At 26.6% G+C, this 26,712-nt stretch overlaps 4 protein-coding genes, 2 long non-coding RNA genes and 1 other non-coding gene across 12 annotated transcripts; 5 read left to right on the forward strand and 2 right to left on the reverse strand.

Annotated features, from left to right (window-relative positions):
* The first annotated feature begins 286 nt into the window (after positions 1 to 286).
* Positions 287 to 1,798, forward strand: LOC123264327 (protein transport protein Sec61 subunit gamma). Its single transcript, XM_044727563.1, has 4 exons — positions 287 to 428; positions 722 to 828; positions 1,221 to 1,323; positions 1,552 to 1,798. Exons 2-4 carry the CDS (start codon positions 735 to 737, stop codon positions 1,559 to 1,561), a joined length of 207 nt encoding a protein of 68 aa, XP_044583498.1. The 5' UTR covers positions 287 to 428; positions 722 to 734; the 3' UTR covers positions 1,562 to 1,798.
* A 1,156-nt stretch (positions 1,799 to 2,954) lies between these two features.
* LOC123262728 (activating transcription factor 3) lies at positions 2,955 to 12,594 on the reverse strand. Its single transcript, XM_044725100.1, has 4 exons — positions 12,489 to 12,594; positions 5,034 to 5,306; positions 4,791 to 4,927; positions 2,955 to 4,614 (listed from the first exon to the last, which is right to left on the reverse strand). Exons 2-4 carry the CDS (start codon positions 5,272 to 5,274, stop codon positions 4,159 to 4,161), a joined length of 834 nt encoding a protein of 277 aa, XP_044581035.1. The 5' UTR covers positions 5,275 to 5,306; positions 12,489 to 12,594; the 3' UTR covers positions 2,955 to 4,158.
* LOC123262729 lies at positions 8,160 to 11,780 on the forward strand. 4 transcript variants are annotated; one of them, XR_006509033.1, is made up of 8 exons: positions 8,160 to 8,687; positions 8,775 to 8,858; positions 9,030 to 9,148; positions 9,230 to 9,627; positions 9,690 to 10,032; positions 10,115 to 10,324; positions 11,103 to 11,407; positions 11,494 to 11,780. It is a non-coding gene; the product is annotated as an uncharacterized LOC123262729 (long non-coding RNA). The 4 variants fall into 4 exon arrangements; XR_006509032.1 differs by having other exon boundaries at positions 9,748 to 10,032; XR_006509031.1 differs by having other exon boundaries at positions 9,230 to 10,032.
* Positions 12,595 to 12,624: 30 nt separating the features above from the next.
* On the forward strand, positions 12,625 to 14,400 carry LOC123262730. Its single transcript, XR_006509035.1, has 3 exons — positions 12,625 to 12,712; positions 14,020 to 14,122; positions 14,207 to 14,400. It is a non-coding gene; the product is annotated as an uncharacterized LOC123262730 (long non-coding RNA).
* Positions 14,401 to 16,149: 1,749 nt separating this feature from the next.
* On the forward strand, positions 16,150 to 20,234 carry LOC123262958 (mitogen-activated protein kinase p38b-like). 3 transcript variants are annotated; one of them, XM_044725470.1, is made up of 10 exons: positions 16,150 to 16,452; positions 16,547 to 16,842; positions 17,049 to 17,178; positions 17,279 to 17,337; positions 17,439 to 17,580; positions 17,665 to 17,827; positions 17,915 to 17,986; positions 18,837 to 18,916; positions 19,176 to 19,254; positions 19,421 to 20,234. In XM_044725470.1, the coding sequence occupies exons 3-10, from the start codon at positions 17,152 to 17,154 to the stop codon at positions 19,675 to 19,677; spliced, it is 879 nt and encodes a 292-aa protein (XP_044581405.1). In that variant the 5' UTR covers positions 16,150 to 16,452; positions 16,547 to 16,842; positions 17,049 to 17,151; the 3' UTR covers positions 19,678 to 20,234. The 3 variants fall into 3 exon arrangements, with proteins under 3 accessions (XP_044581405.1, XP_044581404.1, XP_044581402.1); XM_044725469.1 differs by lacking the exons at positions 16,547 to 16,842; positions 18,837 to 18,916 and adding an exon at positions 18,396 to 18,475 and having other exon boundaries at positions 16,151 to 16,452; XM_044725467.1 differs by lacking the exon at positions 16,547 to 16,842 and having other exon boundaries at positions 16,151 to 16,452.
* A 194-nt stretch (positions 20,235 to 20,428) lies between these two features.
* Trnal-caa lies at positions 20,429 to 20,549 on the forward strand. Its single transcript has 2 exons — positions 20,429 to 20,466; positions 20,505 to 20,549. It is a non-coding gene; the product is annotated as a tRNA-Leu (tRNA).
* Positions 20,550 to 21,882: 1,333 nt separating this feature from the next.
* Positions 21,883 to 23,185, reverse strand: LOC123262959 (40S ribosomal protein S29). The gene is made up of 3 exons (XM_044725471.1): positions 23,035 to 23,185; positions 22,646 to 22,745; positions 21,883 to 22,071 (listed from the first exon to the last, which is right to left on the reverse strand). The coding sequence occupies exons 1-3, from the start codon at positions 23,094 to 23,096 to the stop codon at positions 22,063 to 22,065; spliced, it is 171 nt and encodes a 56-aa protein (XP_044581406.1). The 5' UTR covers positions 23,097 to 23,185; the 3' UTR covers positions 21,883 to 22,062.
* Between the last annotated feature and the right edge of the window lie 3,527 nt (positions 23,186 to 26,712).

Consider the following 26,712-nt stretch of genomic DNA (forward strand, 5'->3'; position numbering starts at 1 on the left):
GATGTATTTGTTATTTAAGATTTTAGTTTCTCCTTTTTATAGCTTTTCTCGAGACATTATATTTTATTTTCTTCTCGAGTGACCATTCTATATTTAAGTATTCCATATGTTTTATTTTCTTTGTTACGATGTTCTTAATATTATTGTTATTATTTTTCTACAAATAATTATTCTTATAATTATATTATTAATCAATTATTTGTCTGATTTGAATTTAAATAAGCCGCTAATTTATATCCTATGTAGATGGCGGCATGTGCTGCTACATCACAACGTCCAACGATCCAACGTCACGCCAAATCAACGGAAGTGACGATTGCATGAACTTGTGTCCACGTATTGTTGAATATACAGTTAAGTATTGAAGTTGGCTTTATGAGACGTCAAATACATTACATTTCACAAGATAGACCTCAGCAGTAAAGAACGTGAGTTGTATTTTATTTATAACTTTGTTTTTAAAAATTAATGTGCAAATAAATAATAAATGGCCAAAAGTATCGTTGAAGAATAAGTTTTATAAACAATCCATTTCATTTATTGCATGTTTATTGTTGATTGTGATTGTTTTTGTGTTTTAACTTTGGAGTAAATTTTGTCAATTTTTTATAACATATGTACATCGGGTTGTGTTAAAAATTTCATTCGATAAATTTTGGTTAACTATTATTTAATGATGTGTTATTAATTGCAAAAATTCATTGATTTTATCATTTTTTAGTTACTACTTTGCAATGGATCAAATCAAGAAATTCGTTGAACCAAGCCGTAAATTTACTAAGGACAGCATCAGATTAGTTAAAAGATGTACGAAACCCGATAGAAAAGGTAATCAATTATTTATTGTAAATAGTGTTAATATATTTTTAATGAAAATTAAGTTAGCCGACATTTAAAAATTTTTAGAATTTTTTTTTATTGAAAAAATTATTACAAAAAAATTGAAAAAAAATTTTCACTTGTAAAAAACTTCAAAAACTGTGTCAAATTAAAAAAAAATATTTTTTTGTTTTAATTTAATTATTAAATAAAAATCAAAAAATTTAAAACGTCGGCTAACTTTAGTATTATATATTTTTATACTATTATTATGTTAATTGGTTGTGTGAATAAAATGAGTATTAGTTAAATTAATTATTTAAAATTTACAATAAAACATTTTTTTCAGACATTGTTGTTGCGAGCAATTAATTAATTAAATAAATAAATTTATTTTTCAGAATTCCAGAAAATTGCAATTGCTACAGCTATTGGATTCTGTATAATGGGATTCATTGGATTTTTTGTTAAACTTATTCACATTCCTATTAATAATATCATTGTGTAAGTATTCATTAATTTTAATTCAAGAATAATGATAATGAAAACAGCAAATAAGTAGACCTAGGATCTGATCGACAATTTATATTAAATTTGATTAATTATTGATATTGGTTTACAATTTTTCGTTTACTGAAAAACAATTTTGGATTATTGCTGCTTTTTCATTATTACAATTTATACTATATTTTCAAAGATAAATTAATATATATTTTTGTTTTTATTTTTCAGGGGTTCGTAAATTTAGGATGAAAATTTTATTTTATTTATTGTTAAGATATATTTTCTGATTACTTCCGGCAAACTTCCCACAATGGAAATAAAAATAAACTATTAGCTTACTTAATAATAATATTTATACTCCATAAATTACGACTTTCAGAATTTAAATCATATTGAGAAGTAAACGAAAGTAATTATAAATGCGTGTAATAATAATTATTTTTTTTTTTAATAAAATAAAAAAAATGTAACATAATTTATTTTCTTTATAATCAATAATCATAAATATTAGTCGTAGATTATAAATAAAGTATAAGACACTCACAATTTTTACAACTGATAGCAAATAGATTAACAGGTGTTAGGTAAATCTTAAACTGTTCATTATTAGTTATGTTTTGATCAATCAAAAATTAATTACTAAAAAAAATCGCTGGCAACTATAAATAAAATTTTTATTGTATATATATATATATATATATATATATATATATATATATAATATTGTAATTTATAATGATAAACTATTAAGTGGTATAAATATATGATAGATATTAAATAATTGCGCAATAAAATCTTATTTAAATTGTTTCATTTATTAATGGTAACAATGCACATTTATTGTTTATATTTATTCAAGTATAAACTTAATTTTTATAAACGACTAAATAATTGTCTTGTGTAGGCGATATTAATATTCCTGTCTATTTTTGTTGTTAAAATTATAAAAAATCCTTGAAAAAAACCCTTCAGATCATCTCTAAAATGTCCGCTTTTAGAAAACGATGTAAAAAATTGTATCATCGTTTGTTGAAAGTAGGTCATCAATTAAAATTTGAAAGATTAAAGCAATCATGTGGAAAATCGATTTCGGAAAATTATTTCATCGACAAAAATTTGATAGAAGAACATAACTTTTTCGAGTATTTTAATTATAAACACGGTACGTTTTTGCTAATTCTTTGTAACACTCATTTTTCAGTTCATTATTCTTAGTCAATGTCATACCATATTTAATAATTGTTATATTTTTCAGATTTAGCTAATTAAAGTCTTGTTCAATATCGCAAAATTTTCTTCATTTCTAATCTAAAAGTCAAACTTTGAAGCAGTTTGATGTAATATGACACTTGATTAGTATGAATTAACGCATGAATTTGCAACTAAATGAAGTCAAATATAAAATTTGCATTTTATATCACTTTTACAATTAATATTACAGATAATCATGGTTATACATCACTGCAAATATATTTATCTTTGTCGTCTGTCTTTGCGGATGATTTTTAAACATCTTTCTGGAAACAAAATATCTATATTTTGTTTATTTTGACGTCTAAATTGTCTAAGTTTAGGTAAAATTATTTTGCTATACTTTTAAATTTTCTTTTTTTTTTAAATAAAAAAAAATATTTAATATTCAATATAATTTATTTTCTTCATAATCATGAATATTAGTTATAAACCATAAATAAAATATAAGGCACATTTAATAATTTTTACAACTGATAACAAAATAGTATAGACGTCAGACAGCAAAGTATGATATCTCAATCTGCATAATTTCCACCCTTGCCTTGAACTCTGAAGGCAATTTCACACGCAGGTTGAAATATTTTACTTCCCTCCTTCGGTATGTAATATACTATTACAAATTATACTGAGGTATATCGTTAGGTAATACAAATTCTAATTATTTCTTTTTGCATAGTAAAAATAATACGGTATTATTTTTAAGTCAGTAAATATGACTACTATCATACATATATAATTTATTTAAATAAAAATGTCTTAATAACTATTTTATACGGTTTTATTTTTATAGTAAAAAATATTTATATGCATTACTTTGTTATTAATATTATTAAATATCTATTCGTTTTTTAACAATATAAGTATAATTTTTTTTTTCTTTTTCGTGTTACTTTTATACTATGCTACGTCATATATCATAAATTTTATCTTATAAATCTTAGTTAAACGGAAGACGAATTAAAGAATGAAAAATAAATCGAGTCTATAACTATTGATTATATTAGTTTTGTATGGAGGTTGAGATTGAGAGTGAACCGGCACTAGCTCAATTTATTTACTGGCTCTTATTTATATTTTTGATTTAAATAATGTTAATGTATATCTTATTTTATTTATAAAGAAATGATTTTTCAGCCAATATATTTATATTAGAATGTCACAGTAACACTGATACGCCGGAATGTTTTTTGATTAAACGAAAAATTAATTATTCAAATTATTGATAATAATAAATTATTACAAATTAATTAATTAAAAAGTTAATTACTTAATTAGTGAAGAACGTTGCAGTGGTCAACAAGAGAGCAAATAAAGATTAATTATTTATTTTTGATATTTATCAGAAAACCAAATTTAAAAATAATTAATGATTTTAATTTGATCTTAGTAAATTAAACTAATTAATGGTAATTATAACTTTTCGAGTCATTCCAAATAATAATTAAACGGTCGGTGGAATGCATATCAATAAATTATTTCGCTGTCTTTTAATCCAAAAACATGCGATAGATTTTATGGTAGTAAAAATAATTGATAATAAAAAAATAAAATAAATCAAAAAACAAATAATAAAGTTATAAACTAAACAGTGCACCCAGCATCTGAAGTAGGCACATAAGGACTGTCTTGTCTGTAATAATTCTGCGGCGTTGAATCATAGTTTTCTATTTTAACCGGATAATCAATAGTGATACACTCCTGCGGCTGATCTAGCGTCGTTGAATAATTGTCGGTAAATGGCAGTAGTATAGGATCACTATTATATGGTTGCTGATAAGCCGTATCAGTATTATTGGTATTGGTGTTCCCTTGTTTGAGACACGTCGGCCCGTGAAGACTCAACATATCAACAAGTCTACGTCTCTGGGTTTCTAGTTCTTGGATTTGTGACTTGAGATCGTGATTTTGTGACTCCAAAGTCTCAGACTCTTGAACGAGGATCACTGTTTTCTCACGTTTTTTTAATCTACACTTTGTTGCTGCTATTTTATTACGTTCTCTTCTTCTTCTTCGTCTTTCCTCGTCTTCAGGCGTCAACTGAAATCAAATAAACTAGTTAGTTGAATAAATAATCCTTAAATTCCTTCTAATACCATAAGAAGAAATAAATTCAAGTCTCAACTTCGGACAAAAAATTATTCTAGTCCTCTTATGGCAATTTAATAATATTGATATTTTTAAACAATAAAATTAAAAACAAAAAAAAAATTTACCCCAACACGACTACTATTATTGCCAGAGTCATCATCTTCTTCATCATCAGCGCTGCCATACTCTTTCTTAGTCTTCTTTTTACTTTCGTCTCCGCTATTGTGAGCTCTTCTCTTAGTTTGTAGCGTCAACTTCAGCCCTAATTAACAATCAAACAATACCTTGGATTTAATTTAAATATTAATATAACAAGGAATAAATAATAAATTAACCAACTATCAATAAACATACAATTATCATTTTACCTTCTTTTATTAGTTGACTGCAGGTGTGTTGAACACTGGGTGGACTGAGATCACCACCGCTACTCGTTGAATCCGTCCTATCTCGACAACGATCATGAGAGTAACTCTCAAAAGGGTTTGTCATTGCGATCAGCGAATTAACGATCTCCGGAGTTCGCGGTGTTACCTCGCCCGCTGTCACTCCGAGAAGACCCGCAGTAGCCGTTGGACTAGGATTTACATTAACATTTAAGTTATACATCGTGTGGCGGGTTTATTTATTTATCATTGAACCTGAAATCAAATATATTTAGATTTTAATAATGAAATATTATTTTTTTATAACTAAAATTAATTTATATTGTAAATAATAATGTTGGCTCGTTTTGGATCTTCCGCTCCAATGAACAAAGAAAGATTATATTAACAGTATTGGATTCCCATTCCCAACACTGACCTTCAGATTAAAAGCAAGAAAGGTAACTGTGATATAACGAGCTAGATCCAAGGTCACATCTTTCCTGAGGGACCGCGATTTTGTTATTTTAGTTTTGTTTAGTGACTGAGATAAATGTGACCTTAATTATAATGAATTATTTAATAGCTAGGCTTAACTTGTCTACTAAAATTATTTTTTAAAAATAATTCAATTTTTTTGTTCTTCCGGTTGAGTTTTTTTTTTATATTTCTTTTTTGTACTTCGGCCTTAAACTTTAAAATGGTCTTAAATATTTTAAAAAGATAAAATAATATTTATTCAGTATACTTAAAAATAAATAATTGTTTGTTAATATATTATTGATGTTATGATTATGAAAGAGATTATCTTAAAATGAATGTTTAAAAATATATATATTGTAAATGTAATGTTAATGACAAGTGCGGTAAACAAAGGTGGCAAAATAATATTTGGGTGGTCGAGTTTCCGCAACTAAAACTAAAAGGCCTGTCAATTTCTGTCAAAACTATTTTCATCGGGTTCGGTTTAGTTGTTCCTTAGCAAATTTTCAGCATCGAGTTATTCTATAATAAGATTTTAGTCGTTACTCTGGACGTTAAACCGCCTAGTAATGGTGATCGTTAATTTAGTAGAGTTAAGCGAATCTAGGTGAAATGCTTTTTTGTCTGACGGTAAATATGCTACACGATTTGTTAGTTACAATATGTCAAATAAAATTAGATGCTTAAGTTATGCAAACGTAAATAAAATACATTTTTCTTACACGGTTATTAATATACAAAAAATGGGGCTCAAATGTTAAATAATATTTGCAGTCAGTAAAGAATATGGAATCATTAATCATCAATAAATTAATTAACTACACAGAAAAAAAAAATGTTCTTGAATCAAGTATATAATTTTGAAGAACTTAATCTTCTTGATTTGAGCAGAAAAATTCTTAACCTAATAAATTTTTCTTGATTTAAGGAAATTTTACTTGATTCAACAATTTTTCGTCTTGATTTAAGACAATTACCCTCTACAAAATTATTTTCTTGGTTCAAGAATTTTTCTCTCGAATCAAGTTAATTTTTTTTTCAGTGTACTTCTGTAAGAAATTCTATTCTGGACTAAAAATAATACGATGTAATTACTATTATTATTATTTCTAATGTAATGTAATTAATGTTTAATTGAAAAAAAAGTAAAAAGTTATTATGAACAATACTTCAACTTTGTACCAATTAAAATAATTAACATTAATTAATAATATATTTTTATGACTATGTGATTTTCTATCACAAGTAATTCATTGAATATTTCAAAAGAGAAAAAGAAATAGTCAAATTGAGGTCACTTGTCTTCTCTTTTTGTGACTAAACGCTGTATATTCCAGAAAAACCCATGGATTTTCAAACGCATATGCACTTCATGACTAATGATAAATTTCCGAGTTTAATGAGCTCGTTTTTTTCTATCAAGCGGATACTTTCTCTATCGCAAAATTTTTAATTTAATTAAAAAAAAATGTATGTGAAAATTATTTTGATTAAAAATGCTTGGAAAATAACAATAACCAGTGTTTACTTTTATGATTGTCATTTTCCGGACTTCAAGGTATTAAGATAGTGAAGATAACAAAATTTTAAAATCGTGGGAAATAGAAACAAATATTTGAGTAATAAAATAAAATTAAAAAAAAAATATATATTTCCTGTCATTTCCCTGAAATTTGTTAATCTCCAAAAGAAGAAATCCTAAGATTTTACTTTTGTAGTAACTAAATAATTTATAGCCTATGAAGCTATATAATAATTTTTCTATAATTTTATATATATTTAAAAAAAGGAATAAAACTAAATAATCTTATAAATAATTTAAATTTATAGTTATTTAATTGAGGGTCAACCAGTATTGCATAACAAAATTTTTTCAGTCCCTTTTCGACCTTGTAGAAAATAATTTCCTTTTGCCCTTTCTGATCTATCATTTTATTTTATAATGCCTTATGAATAGTAATAGTATTGATCCCATCTAATATCTCGCGAATAATATATAATTCTTTTATTCGGTATTATTTACTCACATACCATTAGTTTACAACACTCACATATACACACACGTTTATATGTCAGATATTATTACATTCTATCGTTCGATGTGTTCTGTTCTCTATTCTCTTTGTCGGCTATTACATCAAGGAGTCGCATTTCTCTCTGACAGACACAAATCGTCTACGGCTGTTTATATTAATCTACAAAGGGTTTCACCCGAGCCTTTTACCACAAAGCCAGACAAACGACTAAGCAAATGGCATCCCCAGTGACCCATATACCATATAATACAATGTACAAAACATTACATAGCAAAGAATACATACACACGCATCAAATTTACAAAAGAGTCTTCATCGTCTGTTTATCTCCTAGACTCAAGTTGCTTACTATTACAAAACCAAAAACAATAATTCATTTACCGAAAATTAAAATTTCATTTTTTTCTTAAATAAAATTTTATTTAGTGCATCATAAACTTGTCAAATTTTGAGCCGATAGAAAATAAAACTGATTTAAAGCTCGAGTATAAAATTTTTAAAATATTCAATTTATAAAATAAAAATTTTGATAGTTGAGTAGGTTGAATTATTAATAATTAATAGGCGTCAACTATTTGAGATTTAGCGAATTTAAAATATTAATTTTAGTTGAACGGTATTGCACATCAGTAAATCTAAAAATAGAAATCATTTAATTTTGATGTATGGTTGGGATCAGCGGAATTCGAGGGTTTCTTTAACGTTGTATTTCAACTGCATAATCTTCAGCTTCATTAATCATCAATATAATTTATTTCTTCTAACAATTTTATCTTTAAAAAAAATTGAGATATTGTACTTTATACATCAACAAAATAATAATTATAGTTATTTATTTTCAATACTTCCGAGACTAAATAGCAGAATTATCAAGTAAAGGTACAAGTATTAAATTACAGCAAAGCACACAAGTTACTGCACGTAAAAGAATTCATTAACGATAACTATAGAATTCCATATAATAATATAACCTTATACACTAGTTGTAGCACAAAGCTTCTTTGTAACTCGCAGCGCTGCGTGTTAAATTAAAAAAAAATATATACTTGAGTTAACTTCTCTGAGCGTTGGTTCGAGATCAGATGGCTTCGTGGAACATTCATGGGATTAAAACTAAGAATCAACAAATAATATATAAGTATGTACTAAAAAAAAAAATATCACGAATAATATACATACGCAGCAAAGTCGAGATTATTTAATTGGATGATTTAAAATTTTTTAGGGAGGATTTGTAAAAAACAAGTAAGAACCCTTTTTTGACGACAAAAGCGCCGCGGAATGGTTTCACGCGTTTTTTAGATGTTACGTAAGTTGAGTTTGGCAAGTTAATTTTATTTGTTTTGTTTTTTTTTTAGTCAACATACTTTGTAGGCGGTACTCATTCTTTCATTTAGTAAAAAGTTTTTTATTTAGATAATAGTCTGGAAGTATACACTTTAAATTGAAAAAGTTGGTTTTGAATAAAAATCATTTTTAGGTTAGGTTGGAATTCAAGAATATAAAACAAGAGAATTCTCTTGAGAGAAGATAAAAGTTTTACTGTGAAAATTAGACAATGAGAATAGTCAACAATTATGCTAACAAATATTTAAAAAGGTAAGTTATTGTTTTGTTAATTTTTTTAGTATTTATTTTATTTTATATTCTACTTTTTTTTTTTTATTTTTTTTTTTTAAGGTAGAAGAGTTAAAAGTTTTAAAAGAAAACTAGTTGAGTATGGAAATAAAATTGTGGTGAATGTATACAGGTATAAGGTATAATAGAATCAAGCTGAACATAAAACGATGAAAAAATGAGATACAGGACCAACGATGAATTTAAAACCAACATAAAACTACATGCGGTGGCTGAGTGACTCGGGTGCGTTAGGTTATACTGGTAACTGGTATACAACAAAAGTTAATAGCAACAGACAAAATATGTTTAAAACACTAGATGAGTTGAGTGAAGAGGAAACGGACAAAGGAAATGAAATAGCTACAGTACACGAGTGTGACTAGTGTATTGTGTGGTATGAACAATACAAGGTCATTGTTAAAAGAAAATTTATCAAGACAATAGGTGTAAAAATTGAGGTAAGAAGTATATAATTAAGATTACCATTTAGTTCTTTTGAGTAAATTTACATTTTTTTCAGGCTAAAAATATCAAGTTAAAGTAAAGACAGTTTAATTAATCGATTGTTTGTTTAATAGAGGATATGGATATGATCTATGATGAATGATAAATGGCAAAGGCTCCGTGAAAAGGACTAAGTTTTCATTAAAACTCAATGTCTATTCTGTTGTTCGCGTTTGCCCACTCTTCTATGTTTGGTGCTCATAAAATTTATGCTTCCTGTTCACTCTTACAATGTGCTCGCTTGTTAATGTATACATGTACATGTGAATGTAGTCACACACATGGTTAAACGTGAACCGAAGCTTTAAACCAGCCTGCATGTTTGCTGTAGATGTCTTCAGACTGCGGCTCTTTTTTAGGTATAATATCTCAAAAGTTTTCCTCGTTTAACTTTAAATTTACTGTAATAAAAATAATTTAATATAATGCTACGTTTTTTAGACCTGATCTCAAAAGTATTCTCATCATATGTGAAGATAAGATTTTGGTGAGAAGATTGAGGATTGCTGAGAAGAGGCTGTGGCTTAGAAATTAAACACGGGCATGTCAGAAAAGTTAATAGAGATTGATGTACGTGTTTATTTTATTTTTTTAAATGTAACCCGCATACCGCGGGTCTGATCATTGGATTCGTCCATGAGGGTTGAAATGGTATTTAGATATTATTACATATTATATAAAATTAGTTAATTATTTAAAGCCGTAAATTTTAATTTAACAAGTATTTTTTTTTTAACTTAATAATGGATTTTAATTTAGAATAATAAAATAATAATACAAATGCAGTTGAACTGAGTTAAATTGATTAACGTAAAAAGAGTAAGATTAATTAAAAGATTTGTGTATCATCTTCAGCTCCAAAGAAGGCGATACACAAGACACGTAAGTTTACACTCGTCTGGGGATCATGATATCTCGGCACGTTAAAATTCTCCTTTTATCGCGGACTGGACGCAAACTCCAATACAACTCTCGAGTGAGTGGATAATAAATGCTTTTACCGCACGCGCGTAAACGCAAGGCTGAGAAATATAAAATATAAAAGTGAAAGAGATTGAGCGTGTGCCAGAGAGGGATTTTATATTATTTTTTTTGGATTACGTTTATATAATAATTTTATAATTAATTCATAATAAAAAAAAGTTGATAATAATGACAATGATAATAACAATAGTAACTACATCTGTATTTGTTTTTTAATGAAGAAAAAAAATGAAGACTAAACAGTAGAGTAGTAAAAAATACGAGAGTTGAGAAGAATAATAAAAATATTTAAAAGAAGATGTTCTTCTTGACCTCGGAAAAACGAACAGGGTCCAATATACCTATCGATAATAATCAATTTATTTTATTTTGCATCAATTATTTTTCTGTTAGTTGGAGTTAATTTAATATTTATAAGTAATTGTGCTTAAATTTTTTCTTTCAGTTAATAAAAATTGGGAATAAGAGTAATAATAAAAATAGTAATAATAATATGAAATTTTGTTTATGAAGGAACATTACATTATGAAATTTGTCCAGTGCTGTGTCCAAACTTGGAGTCAAGAACACGTTTACGTTATTGCACATACACTTTTAACAAGCTAATGTAATGTAATGTAAGGAAATAAGTCAAAAATAAATGACTACTTTTTAAAAGCGTTCAAAAGCGACCCTGAAGTCTCACCTACATACTAAAAGCTTAATGAACTTCCAGAACGCACAATTACGTTCAATATTTGCATTAATGAGGTACTTTATATTTTCACACCAATCCAACTTATAACTTTATTTAATTTTTTTTTACTTGCGAGCCTAATCAAGATTTTTTTTTCCAGATTCACACTGAAATCAGATATTCCTATCGTAAATCGCAAATTCGCAGTGCTACAGAGCGAAACAAAAACATCAAAAATAAACACAAAGACAAAGTAATTAAAATTTTAATAATACTAATTTGAATTAATAACTATTTAGGACACAAGGCAAGGCCATGGTCATTAAAAACCTTGAGTTTATAGTTACTACGTTATAAATTCCCAAATATTTGAACAACTTTTTATTATTTTTGTTAATCTACCGAAGAAATACTTGAACAAACAATTAAAACTTTCGATTTAACTTATACCTGAGACAGAATAATTTACATTGCTTCTTACAGATCAATTATTGAATAGATTGATATTTTAGAAACTGCGATTAATTTTAAAATGCAAATGTATTGAAGCGCTTAAAAAATCCTATTGTTATCTTCGTATTGTTAATGTTACATCGGCATGGCAAAAGGCAGCTTTTAAAAAGTAATCGTCTGTTGCTCCAAGAAAAGTGGCTGCTATTCACAATTATATATAACAATTGCATTCGCATTCATCAAAGAAGTGTTTATACACAAATGTCCTAGTTCTTCTTTTTAGCATTTTTTTTTCATTATAAATATTATACTAAGTAACAATATAAAATTTGTAAATTTCTACACAAAAGACTTCTATGAATCTCGGATTAACTTTCGATGGTAAATTTCAATAATATTAATAATAATTGGGCCTTTTTCAAGTATTATTAAATTCAAATCTTATCGTTATCACTAGCAACTTGCTATCTACCGATTTACATTCAAATTCCAAGTAATCAATAATTCAAACTTCAAACGCACGTGGAGTACTTATTACAATTGTTCATTGTAATTTTTTCAATCAATCTCCGAAATTAAAATTTTTTAAATTAGTACATTTTTAAATGATAACAGTAAAAGTTTCATCTAAAAAAAAAAATAAAAAGTTATTCAATTTTCAAGTGGAAAAAAATTTTCCAAAAACAAAAAATTCTAAATTACCTTTTAATAATCATCAAAATATGTTATTTCCCAAAAAAAGCACAGTACACTGTTATAAACTCATCAATATAAATGATTCGTCGTCGGCTGCCGGCGCGCGACTGTGGATATTCTGCAACGACAACCGGCCTAGATATATACAAGTTATTTTTAGCTTTGTCGTCATCTCAAAGTGAAACTATTGGTCGATGGTGACGTGACGGTGTCCTGCGATTGGTCAATTTGTGAGTTAACACATACGAGTAGTAAATTTCACATATGTGTGTTGTATACATATGTCTGTCTCTTAATTTCTGTCTGTTGGTTGTCTCCTTTTTCTTTTTATTTCTTCTGATCTACTCTACACTATACTACATACTTCATATAAAATATATAATAACAATAATAATGATAATAATAAATACATAACATATACTGACACATGTGTGTAATAACATTAGTCTACTGGGTGCGACTCGCGGGTGCGACATTTGTTGAGATATAATTTAAAAATGCATGTGAAAAATTTTCGATTTCTCATTCAAGATCTTCATTACTTTCTTTTTCAGAATATCAAGAAGAAATAAAAAATTTTTATTAAATATAAACGTTTATTATTCAACTGATAAAGTTTTACCGTTACTTGTTAAGAATGCAGTTGAGATCGATTTCGTAATTTATGTCAGAAGATGCGCTGCATCTTAATGCTCAGATAAAAAATATATTAAGATGATAAATAAAAAAATATTATTAATGGTACAATAATATGTGAAGTAGTTGTATGATTGATGATTGTTTTACATTTTTTGACAGTAATTGCATTGTAGTTTTTATTTTGTCCTTCGGTGTTTACAATAGCAATGAGAATGAAATCCAGGGTTGACTCCCGCGCGAACGTGGGCGTCACCTATGAAGTAACACTTGGGATGCTCTTGATTTCTTTCATTTCTACATACATATAAGCAGTAATATATATGTAAATGCAAATACAAACACTTACTTACACTGATATATTAGACACTAGATGCATGTAATAATAAAAATAATAATAGTAATAGTGATAGTAATAATAATATTACTCTGTCCTGGACAATTATTACATGATAAATATGAATTGCAAATGCTAAAACGTTTCAGATTTTGAATGTTTGAATGTACTAGATTAGAAAAATATATTTTTTAAATGACCTTATTTTCCTAGTTTTGTTTCTTCTTTAAGCAACATGTAAAAATAAGTTTATTTTATGAAGTTTTTTTTAATGTTATTGTTCTGATAAATACAAAAGTTAGCGTCATTATCACTGTCGCTATAGCTATTGTAAATTTATTGAAGAAAATGTGTAGTTATTTCTATAAATTTTCTGAATATGTTTGTCTAATTTACGACATGAAGTTTTTTTGATTTTCGAAAATATACGCGTTGTCAAAAAACGTAAATTTTAAGCCTTTTATTATTCTCCACGTTCAACATATAAGTTGAAAAAAAAAAAAACTTCTAAATTTTATACAACTTTAACAAAAACATGTTATTGTATTTTATTTTTATTTTTAGAAAGGAAAACTAAAATTAAATAAAAGCGCTATTCGATATATGTATTGCCAAAAATCTACTACAACGAAACAAATCAATGATATAATATGAATGAAGAGACATGGTAAAAAATTCCATCATAACAATATTCTTATTTTATTAACATGAAATATTTTTCAGTTTATTACAAATTTTTTATGTTTTACAGATGACGTTTCAGGGGGCACAAATAGAATGAAATATATAAGTGAAGAAAAAAAAGTATCAATATACCTGCTGAAGTTAATGATTAATAGGATAATTATAGAGAAATACAATCAGTATACTATATATAGTATAATAGCAATGTTATTTCAATCAGCAAAATTATAATTTTAAAAATAGTAAATAATGCTGAATTATTAACGCGAAGAATTGATGTGTTAATTCTTAATATTTTATCATAGTTATAAAGTTATTAGTTATTAAGAGCTTTGTTAATATATTATTATTATTATTATTATTATTTCTTTTTACTATTATGGAGTTTTAGAAATAAGGAAATGGTAATAAATATGATAGTAATAAACTTATGACTGTAATAATATTAATACCATGACGATTTACCGTTGCTATTAATTTCGTGAGCTTTAAAAATCTATGACAGATATTTATTATAGATATAGGTATTATGTATATCCATTACAAATTACAACGCATATAAAATAACTCAACTTAATTTTTAATAAACAATCTTAAAGTGAGACATATACCACAACGCCGTTTATGTTACGAGTTTTGTTGGGGTATTAAGCGAGCATACACGGATCTTGTATATGAAATCATTGTTTCCCGGCGGCGATTCCATAATTATTCTCAAGTATATAAATATAAATATAAAGACATATGTATAATGTAATAGAGAAAAGTTTAGTCATTTAATTTTCTACACATTACGAGTATATATTTGATTCATTGGCGATTATCTGCAGGATGGACATTATGATGATGAGTAATAAAAATGAAAAGACATGTTTTTTATAGGATTATATAGTGGATTTTTTTCACTTTAGAAAAATTTTTTAACCAGTTGTATGGATGATTATCGATTAGATATGCTAAACAATGTGAATAATAATAGAAATATTCCGTAGGTTACGTAGTTTTGCAGTGAATAGTGTCGAGGATCAACGGGTAACGTTTTTTGCATTGCTCATGCGGGTGAGGTTTTTGCTATGGCATAGGGATATATGGTATCGTAAAAAAGATCGATCATAGAAAATCGAATTGACTTAAATCGAAATTTATACAACTAGCTTTTAAATGAAGACATTTAATTAAAACTTGTATCAATTCTTGGCTGCTCTGATTAAACTATTTTTATAATTGATAACTTGAACTGGAACCTGGAATTTTTTAAAAATATCATTTCAGTTAAGAAAATATTAACGAAGACTAAAAGTTCGTTGAATGAAGTCGAAATTTCTTAAACGAAGTTAAATTACTTAAGCCAAGAAAATTTGTTCTTGATCTAAAATAACTTGTCTTCCTTAAAATGTTTTTGACGCAAAAAAATTTTTTTTCTGTGTAGCTGTTATAACGTGACCTTTTTAAAGAGTTTTTTAAATTAGTTGCATTACCAGAAGATGCAGCATTTTGAATACATAATTTGCATTCACCTCCATTTGGGGTTCTAATAAAAACGCTCTAAATCGTAAATTTTTACTCCTTCAAATTCATAAAAGTTACAAATTTTTTTTTGTAAAGAAATTTTGATTTAAATTTTTAATTGAAAGAATAAAATTTTTTACGATTTATGAAGTCAACATAATTATAAAAATATAATTGATAACATGATTAGTTGTTTTTTTTTTAACTTTTAAAAGTTATATGGAATCAATTGAAAATAAAATGAACCAAAAATAAATTTTTTAACATATTTTTCATAATATATTTAAAATTTTAAGTCTCAAAATTTTTGAAAAATTAATCTTTTTTTAATAAAATCAAATTTACTTTAAAATTTTAATTTAAATACCAAATTTTTTCCCGCCGATTTATCTGAAATCGATAATTTATCAACTGTAGATAATTGAAATGCCGAAGTGCAATTGAACGACGATATATCGATATCTCGAAAAGAATTATTCAATTAATTCGATTGTATATATAAATATACGTAGTCGTATGTCGAACACACATGTAGTATAAAGACTAATTAGGAAATAGTGTGTGGTGGTACTTGAGAGAACTCAAAAGTAGCTTCAAGATCCCGGCAAGTGATTCATTTTCATTTGACAACTGATTACAATAATAGACTAACATTGCAGCTTTGTTAACGCTTAGTATATACGTATATTAATAATTAAAAATGCCGAAATTTCATAAAGTTGAGATTAATAAAACAGAATGGGAGGTTCCTGAACGTTATCAAATGTTAACACCAGTTGGTTCAGGTGCTTACGGACAAGTGTGGTAAGAAAACAATATTATTTACCATCATTTATTTATTATTTATAACTTTAATCATAACCTATTAAAAATCACTAATACTTATTTTTCTTCTCAGTTATTAGAACATAACGCGGCCTTGACATAACTCAAGAACTTGTGACAACAATCTGATTGTTTTATTCTTGTAAATCCCAGCTAATAAAAACCAATAAGTCTACGCAATTGATGGACTTAACAGAAAGCGTGCGATAGTATTAAATTATCTTTGTTGGTATATTTATCATAAAATAATAACAATATCAGGATCTAATTGATTATCATTACTGCTGATAATAATTAACTATTTTATATCTTAATCGTGATAAAATATATTGTTTGTCGTCAATTAGTCAAGGTCGCATTTTCATTCTGGTAATTTTAAGTGAATGTCGTTGACGTTTCAAACCTTGACACTCATTCAAATACATTATATGTACATATACATTCACCTTTCCTTTTTATTTAACTAAACTATTTATACTATTGTATTATGCTATGTTGATTCAACTTATCTATTTACAATATTAACAACAACAACAATAGCACCAATTAATCATTTGTTTTCATTTTATTTTTAGTTCAGCCGTTGACACTGTGTCTAATCAAAAAGTAGCTATCAAAAAATTGGCCCGACCTTTTCAATCGGCAGTACATGCGAAAAGAACCTACAGAGAATTACGAATGCTCAAACACATGAATCACGAGAATGTAAAAATTTTTTTTTTATCATACATAATTTTTATTTTATCACTTTAAATGATAATGATAAATAAGATCAATATTTATTTACAATTGTTATTTATTTTAGGTGATCGGACTTTTGGATGTTTTTCATCCATCAACTTCTTTAGAAGACTTTCAACAATTGTTAGTACAAAAATACTTATTTTAAACACAAGTTGTTCAAGCAACAACTATGTTATACTTCAAGCGTATTAATAATGGCTTTAATAATTCACTTTTAACAGGTACCTGGTAACCCATTTAATGGGAGCTGATCTCAATAATATTGTAAGAACCCAAAAACTCTCCGATGATCACGTCCAATTTCTCGTTTATCAAATCCTGAGAGGATTGAAGTATATTCACTCAGCAGGAATTATTCACAGAGTAATACTTTATTCTCTTTATTTATTTTTTTTTTCATGATTAATTTATGTTATGAAAAAAAAAATTAAAACTTTTATTTTTCAGGACTTGAAGCCATCGAATATCGCGGTCAATGAAGATTGTGAATTGAAAATTCTAGATTTCGGTCTAGCGAGACCAACGGAAAATGAAATGACTGGTTACGTGGCAACGAGATGGTATCGAGCACCGGAGATAATGCTCAATTGGATGCATTACAATCAAACAGGTTCGTTTAGATAATAACAATAAATAATATAATTAATTGATAATTTATTCGTTTGTTATTTATTAACATTATTTATCACTTCCTCAGTTGACATTTGGTCTGTCGGTTGCATCATGGCCGAATTGCTCACCGGAAGGACTTTATTCCCTGGAACTGATCGTATCCTTTTTTTTTTTATTTATGTTAGACAATTTTGCTTAATCTTCAGTATCTCTGCACTTTTTACTGTCTTGAAGACCTTTATTAACAAAATTAGCCCGTCACTCATTCATTCTCCCATTAATACTAATAAATACTCGTACTAATTCAGCAATTGCTTCTTGCTAAGGGTCTACAGTGCTTACTAAATTTTCTACTTGCTCTTAAAATTCTTTACAAAAGTTAAATAAATTATTTCGCGCTTTAATCTCAAATGCTTAATTAGTCATGAATCATCGGCTTCGCGCACAAGCAGCAATAAACGATTAAGCTTTTATTTGAAAGAGACTAAGTTAAGAAATCAATTAATTTATAATGGGAAGAATAGAGATTTATCAAGAATTTTGTAGTGGAGCCTTAGCAACAGCAGATATTCATCAATTAAATCTAATAATGGAGGTCCTGGGTACTCCTCGAGACGAGTTTATGCTGAAAATATCATCCGAGTCGGTAAGTCATGCTAACTTGACCACTTCCTTACATTAATGTCGATAAAACGCACGTGTCATTATTCATTACACTCATTAACCAATAAAAATATGATGTTAACAATGAATTGTTGTATTGGTTAAAATAAAAGTCCATGAATAAAACGCTTCGTTAGAAATGCATGGGCTGAAAGCGTGTCATGAGCATGGGCTGCTTATGAGTTAATCAAATTAATATTATTCTATTTAATTTTCACTGGGGAAGGTAGTTACTGTAATTAGCGACACGGTAATTGTTAGTAGAATTAAACAACTGCAATTAAAAATTATAATAAAAAAAGCCGCATTTGTATCGGAATGAGTGAAGCCTTAACCGTGTGCAGACGTTGATCATCTAACGCGAGTACTTGTACTTTGTGGCACTCCCTCTGAAGAAACTATAAGCAAAATAACAAGTCAAGAGGTAATTGATATAGAATAAAAAAAAAACTTATTTATTTTATTCATTCACAATACATTTAAAATTAATTTATATAAAGTGTTTTATTAAAATAAGTTTTTGTCACAATACTATGTACTCATTAATCATTTCGCTCTGTTAATAACAATAACTTTTTTTTTTTTTAATTAACAACAGCTACTAAGCATTTAATCATTTGTAAACTATTTAGCTAATTGAATAATTAATAATGAGATATTGATGATATTAAATAAAATTTCAGGCTAAAAATTATATACAAAGTCTTCCGCCTCTTAAGAAGAAAAATTTCAAGGAGGTTTTCCGAGGCGCTAATCCATTGGGTAATTAATTTTGTAGTTTAATATCTTTAATTATTTTGATTAAGTACAAAAATTAAGTTTTAGTTATTTGTAATGATGTAATTAAATGTAATAGGTGTAATCTAATATAATAATGGTGTAATTAGAGTGAAACTTATTGCAGTAAAAAAATTTGTTTGTTCTTCAGCTATCAATCTACTTGAATTGATGTTGGAATTGGATGCTGAAAAAAGAATCACCGCTGAACAAGCTTTAGCACACCCATATCTAGCTCAGTACGCAGATCCAACAGATGAACCGCTGTCTCTACCCTATGATCAGAGCTTTGAAGACATGGAGCTGCCGGTTGAAAAATGGAAGGAGCTCATTTATCACGAAGCTGTTAATTTTGTACCTCAACAACTGCCATCTACGTCAGCAGCAGCCGATCCGTCCTCTATCTAATAATAATTATATAAATTTTTAATAATTAGGTACTGTTTATAAAACAGTATACTCACGAAGAATATAATTAACTAAATGTGTAAATAATATCGTAGGCAATGTAGAAACTGATAAACGTCGAGCTTATTTTTGTTCAATCTAGTGTATATTTTATATTATTATTATTAAATCAAATTGATATGTTTAATTGTACTAAAAAAATCAATTAATGTTACGAAAAACAAAAAAAAAAAAACAAAAAAAAATGTATAGAAATATATTTTTGCAGCGTACTATTTAACATTTTACATTAACAGTTCTAGTCAGACGTAAGGCGATGTAAGGCCTTGTTCTGCAAATCATTAATTAATTTATTAATTAATTGAATAATTAATATGCTCCACATGAAATCATCACTATTAATTATTTTTTTATAGTCTGTTGTTTAATTATCTAATGAAATATGTTTTTTTCCAACATAGTAGAATTTTAAGCGATCATTTATATAAATTGATAATCATTTATTCACCTACGATTATACTCAAACAATTTTTTGAAAATATATATTTAGAATATTACTAAAAGACTTTTTTTTTTGACATAAACCTATATTTGTGTATATCATGACGTGTAATGATATACATTTCAACAATAATGAAACGTATATTATTTTATTGATGTTTTTTCAACAATAAAAAGCTCATTTATGAATTTTTTTTTGTTAGATTAAGATCCTTCTGTTTAAATACGACTTTTGGAACTTTGCCACTAAGTCAGGATGGCCGAGCGGTCTAAGGCGCCAGACTCAAGGTTATGTTCCTTCTCAGCTAAGCTGAGTGGTGTGAGGCTTCTGGTCCTCTCTGAGGGCGTGGGTTCGAATCCCACTTCTGACAAATTTTTGTCTTTTGTAAATTAATCAACTTTAAAAATTTTTGCTTTGAAAAAATTTTTTCTTTTATTTCAATCATAATACACAATTTATTTCGATCATTTTTGTTAAAAAAAAAAAAACAAAAAATCACTTGCACTTGCGATAAATACACTAGATACTTCATACTTTGTTAAATTCTTCTGGTTGATGCACTTCAAAAAAAAAATGCTTTCTTTAAAACAGTTGAAAATTAATTACTTTTCATGACTATTCACTGCATCCTTAACAAAGATTAACCCTTCAGTACCCTCGCTATAAGAATTTTACTCACGCAACAACATTTAACTTATAGGATGTCGCCGCAGTGCAAGTGAGACACTAAAAAGAACTTGGGTACTGAAGGGTTAAAGATTATAAAAATTGTTTCAAGTTATTTCGTAATTATTATTTTTTTTTTCACAAATGATTTATAAATATATTGTCACACGAAAAAAAATGATCAAGTCTGTTACTTCCATTATCACGAATTAAATTTTTAATTTAAAGTTATAAACCGGTTATGAACAAAAGAATTAATAGAATTTAATAAAATATTGTTACACCTTTTTTTTTTAGTAAGATTAAATTAAAGACAGATTAAACATGAAACAAAAAATTATCACATGCTAAAAGAAATATCTCTGTGATATACTTAATAAAAGTTTAGCATGACGAAATTTTTTTTATAACCAATATTTCCAAGACGCTAACTAGCAATTATTAACGCAATAATAACACATAACACTACCGCACGTACTAACGATTATTACAAATTCACTTTTAATTATTCACCAACTAAGAAATATTATTAAGCAGTACAAAAAATAAATTAATTTAATTTATTTAATATACTTATCTCTTTGTCTCAATTGCACGAAAAACTAGACTGCGTCTCACCGCTGTTGAATTGAAACTAAACTAATGACAACAGATCAATCTCGATTTGACCGCGTCGCACTCAAGACAACGGTAACAAAGAAAGTGAACTAAGGGCTAGCAAGGTCGCTAACTCACTCACTTGTTTTGTTATCCAATACCAATAACCCATAAAATTCATCCTGGAAAAAAACTTAAACTTTCCTTGTATTTTTTGTATTGGTACTAAAGTAACTTAAGCTCCTTAAAATAAATATTATTATTGGACTTAAAATATAATTATAATTATTTTACTAAGAACGTTAAAAATAATTTACGAGTTAATAAAGTGAACTTGATTGTAAATATTTCAACTTGAAATTTGATTCTAATTAAAACTGTAAATAAAATTAAATGTAAAACCAAAAAATGAAGGATTAAAAATCTAAAAAAATTATTTCTGTTTTAATAAATAAAAATTATTTATTTTTAAATCGCCTTTACTGGATCTTTGCCATTTACAAATTATACTTTTTTTACTCAGTTAAAAGCAACATTTTGTTTGATGGTAGTTTATTTTAATGATTTTGAGTTAAGTTAATGGATCCATTTAAGGCGTGAAATCCTCCGTTACATTGAAATTAATCCAACTGAAAAATATAAGAAAGTAATTATTAGTTAAGGTGTATAAATAAATTACATTTTAATAGATATATGTAGTATCGAAAATGTATAATATGAAAAATGTAAATTTATAATTTTAATGTATTCGGAAATATGTACATTGATATTATCAAAAATTTTGTTAATGATTTACTTATTTTTTAAAATTAAATTTGAAAATTTTATTACTTGAAATAAATTAGAATGTAATACGATTGTAAAAAAAATAAACATAAGAAGTGTTTAAAATTTCTATTCAAAAAAATTTGACACTGAAATTAGCAGACATTTGACAATTTTTCAAGTTTTTTTTATCAAAAAAAATTTTTTTAATTACACGTCAAGTTTGAAGAAACTATAAATGCATTTTTTCGCAAGTATTTCTATATTTCTAAAATTTAATTTAATAAAAAATCGAAAAACGTATGGACGTCTGCTGATTTCGGCATCATCAAATTTATACATTTTTTTTTTTTCCCCTAAATAAAGCAATTTAAGAGCGTATTTTTATTATTATTAGATTTGCGCTGTGTATGTTTTCAAATAAAAATGGTTAATTACCTTCTTGAATCCAATGTCGGCGGCATACTCTCTGAAGCACTGACGGCAGAGGTTGAGACCGTATTTGCGGATTAGACCATGTTTGTTGGCGCAGGCACGACTGAAAATTAAAAATAGGTTAGAACCCGTTTTCTAAATCAATCTGTAAAATATGAGCAGAATCCAAATCAAATTAACGATTAATAGTAAAATAAATTATTTTTTATGTATTTTAAATGTTAATAAACTTAAAATATCACAAGTAAAACTAGTTTTTAGCAATTAAATAATTATGTCGCACGTGGCGACGGCGATGGCACTCAAATGGATATTTTACAAAACTTGAAAAAAAAAATCCATAAAAATAATGTTTTAATTAAACAGAATAATAAAATTTTTTATAAATTTACCATGATCGTGAGCCTTGGCCATAATTACGTGGGTGAGAATACCAAATATTCTGGAAACCCATTTTGTTAGGTACCGTGTTCAAGAGTTTTAGAACGAGAAAGAAGGAACGCACGCTATACAATATGTCGGGTTTATGTGAATAATGATCGATAATGAAAAATTCGACCTTACCAACGCCGATAAGAAATTATGTCGCTAGTAGAGTTGAAGCGGGTAAATTTGATTTCATCATTTTAACAACCACCTAGCATTCATTGTGAATTGAATGTTTAGAAAAAAAATTTAATCCAAGGTATTCTTTTTTTAAAACTTAAATTAACTTTTACAAAATAATTATTTAAGTACTAATTATGTATTATTGTTTCAGGTATTCAATAGTATTGTTGTGAATGGAGGTTTCTTTCAGTTGACTTTTATTTTGTTCATCATGGAAAACAGACACACATTTTATTGTTTTTAAAAAAAGTATAAAGAAGAAATAAAAGTACAAAACTGTGGATAAAACAACTTTTTAAAATCACTGTGAACATTTAAAAATTATTTTATGATTCTAAGAATAAAAGAAATCTAGTAATACATTTTGTATTTTTAAATAAGTGAATTTCTGTTACGGATCATATCAGAATTTTTGCTCGCTTTTTAAAAAAACTGCATCAAAATATTTTGGCATCACGATAAAATACCCAGGTTCATGTAGAGAAAAGGAAAAAAAATTTTTTTCAAAAAACTATCACCGATTTTTGTAGATAATTTTTTGTATTTTTTTAAAAATCATTTTTTAATTTTCTGTGCGATAATTAATTGTTAAAATATCAATGTTTAGATATTTTGTCTGTGAGTATTATATTACGTAGCCGTTAGACATTTAATAAATATTTTTTTTTTTCAATAAATTAATTAACTAACATCATGTACATATTTCTAAATTAAATTTATTTTTTGCTACAAACTATTTATTTAGTAAACGCAAATCAGGAATATACATCATATTAATATAAACATAAACTTGGTAAAATTGTAGGTAATAATAGAGTAAATCACTAATATTTTGGCTGAAATAGTATGTTGTAAAAAAATAAATTTAATTTAACAATATGCATATGATCTTATTTAATTAATTTATTGAAAAAAAAAAAAACATTTTTCGAATGTCTTACAGTTTCAATTTATTAATTAATTAAAGAAATAAATTTTGATAGAAATTACTTTGGAAGAAATGTCATAAAGTCATTAATAATTTTGTTGCTCTATTAAGAAATTAAGTTTCAAATATATTTTATCGATTCTTATATCACTACAGAAAACAATTATTAATTTTCTACCATTAATTTTATAGATTGAAGTAAAACACTTAATGTAATTAATTAAGTATTAAATAAACACTTAAACACTTAAGCATTAATAATTTAATAATAATTCGTAATTGATGTTTTAACTGATAAGAGTTATTGTTAATTTTGCAGTTTAGTGACTAAGTTGAAACGTGAAACAAAAAATGAAAGGAATTATGCGGATAAACAATCAAAAGATATTAAGGTTGATGTTTTATTACTTTAAAATTCTGGGTTTCTTCCCTTATGTCTATGACAGATCTGAAGTAATAAAAAAATCTAAAAAAACAATTATTTACACCTTAATTTTAATGTTAGGATACAGTGTTAACTTCGTAAATATTTTAATCTCAAGATTATCATTTGTGCGTCCACAAAAGACAATCTTATCCGCAACTGTTAATTTTGCGATACTCGGATTAGAGTACATTTTTATATTAATAATATGGATTTATTCAATAATACGGTGCAGTCAATTACAATGTATTGTTAAACTATTTATAAAAACAATAAAATATACATCCGTCACAATGAAAATTGAATTGACAAATATTTATGATGATATTTTTCGACAAATGTAGATGGTTATTTTATTTTTGAATGTACTTTTTTTAACAGTCATGTCAGCTGACCACGTGCTTTTTTACTTGGAAAATAAAGATTATGATAATGTTACTTGGATTGTCTTCAATTATCCACGAGTTATAGCATTCAATTACGTAATGATATAATACACATATTTCCTGAAAATTTTGAAAAGAAAATTTTATTTTATATAAAATATGAATAAAAGTATTAGCTACTTACCAGAAGTATATACTGACAAGAATAATTTTTCGATGGAAATAATAACGATTAGGTAAGATAATTTCGAAAAATCAATTGAAATTAAAGAAATTAATTAATTATTTAATTTAAAATACTGATTTCAGGTTAAATCCACGTCAAATAGATGAAAAATTAAGGGAATTCAATCAACTTTATCTTGACCTGAGAGATCTGATAATAATGTCTGATGAATTATTAGCGTTACCGATTTTAACAGCGTTATTGCTTCAATTCTTAAACATTATTCTCTATATTTATTTTCTGTTAATTTTTATATTGAGGAAAAATTATTATTGGTCAGGTTTAATAACCATCGGATGGCTTTTGATGCGAATCTCACAATTATTTTTTTCCGTCGATACTTGTAACTCAATATGCTATGAGGCAAACAGAAAAGCTAAAATTTTACATGAGTTGTGGGCTTTGAAACGACCAGATAGTTTCAAAGAAATGGTGAGTGTAAATTTAATTTCCTAATTGAAAACTAATAATAATTTCTTTTTTTAGCTGAAGAATATTTCACTGCATCAACAAGAGCCGGTGGAAATAAAATTATATGATGCATTAAGTATGAACCCCGAATTGTTGTATAAGGTGATTGAATTAAATTAATTAAAGTTTAAGAATTAATATATCATTTATAAATAATTAGGTGGTTGGGACTATAACGACGTATTTGATAATTATGATCCAACTTGATCAGCAAGTACAAGATAAAGAGAAGCACAAAACTCATTAGCAGAAAAATATTAATTTGATTTTCAATAGCATCGTTCAGTTGAAAAATTATTTTAATTTAATTATCAAACACTTCAAGAGCGCAGGTATAGAATCCATTTATTTTTTAAATGTAAAAAAAAATTAACTCGATTCAAGAGAGTAAATTTTTGAAACATGAAAATTATTTTGAAGAATTTCATTGTCTTGAATCAGAACGAAAAATTCTCAAATCGAATGAAATTTATTTAATTCAAGATAACGAAATTTTTTAAATGATCCTTTTGATGAAGAAACTTTTCTCTTGAATCAAGTTAATTTTCTTTTCAGCGTATACGGGAAGAACAAGATGACACTGGATATTATTTCAGATTATACTGAGTGAAAAAAAATTTCAGATAGTGGCTAGTATAATCCAGATTACAATGAGTATAATCCAGATATCACGCAGTATAATCTGGATTTTTCTAGCTACTATGTGAAATCTTTTTTCGCCACAGATATCACTGAGTATAATCTGGGATGATATTCAGTGTCATCTTGTTTTTTCCGTGTACGATTTATATCAGAACTGAATTAAAAATTTAGTTTCATAATACACTCAATAACCCGTGCAAAAAAAAATTTGTTTCATTATGAATTTCATTGTGAATTTGATAATGAAATTCAGATTTTGAAACAAATATGAGTTTGATAATGAATTAGCTATAAAAATCCTCTAATTTTCTATTGCAGCTGAATCTAACAGCTAACCAACAGCTGAAATCTAATAATTTAATGGGTTATTTTTAAAAAATTACT

This window comes from Cotesia glomerata, linkage group LG4, assembly GCF_020080835.1.
Source record: "Cotesia glomerata isolate CgM1 linkage group LG4, MPM_Cglom_v2.3, whole genome shotgun sequence".
In the NCBI taxonomy this organism is placed as follows: Eukaryota; Metazoa; Arthropoda; class Insecta; order Hymenoptera; family Braconidae; genus Cotesia; species Cotesia glomerata.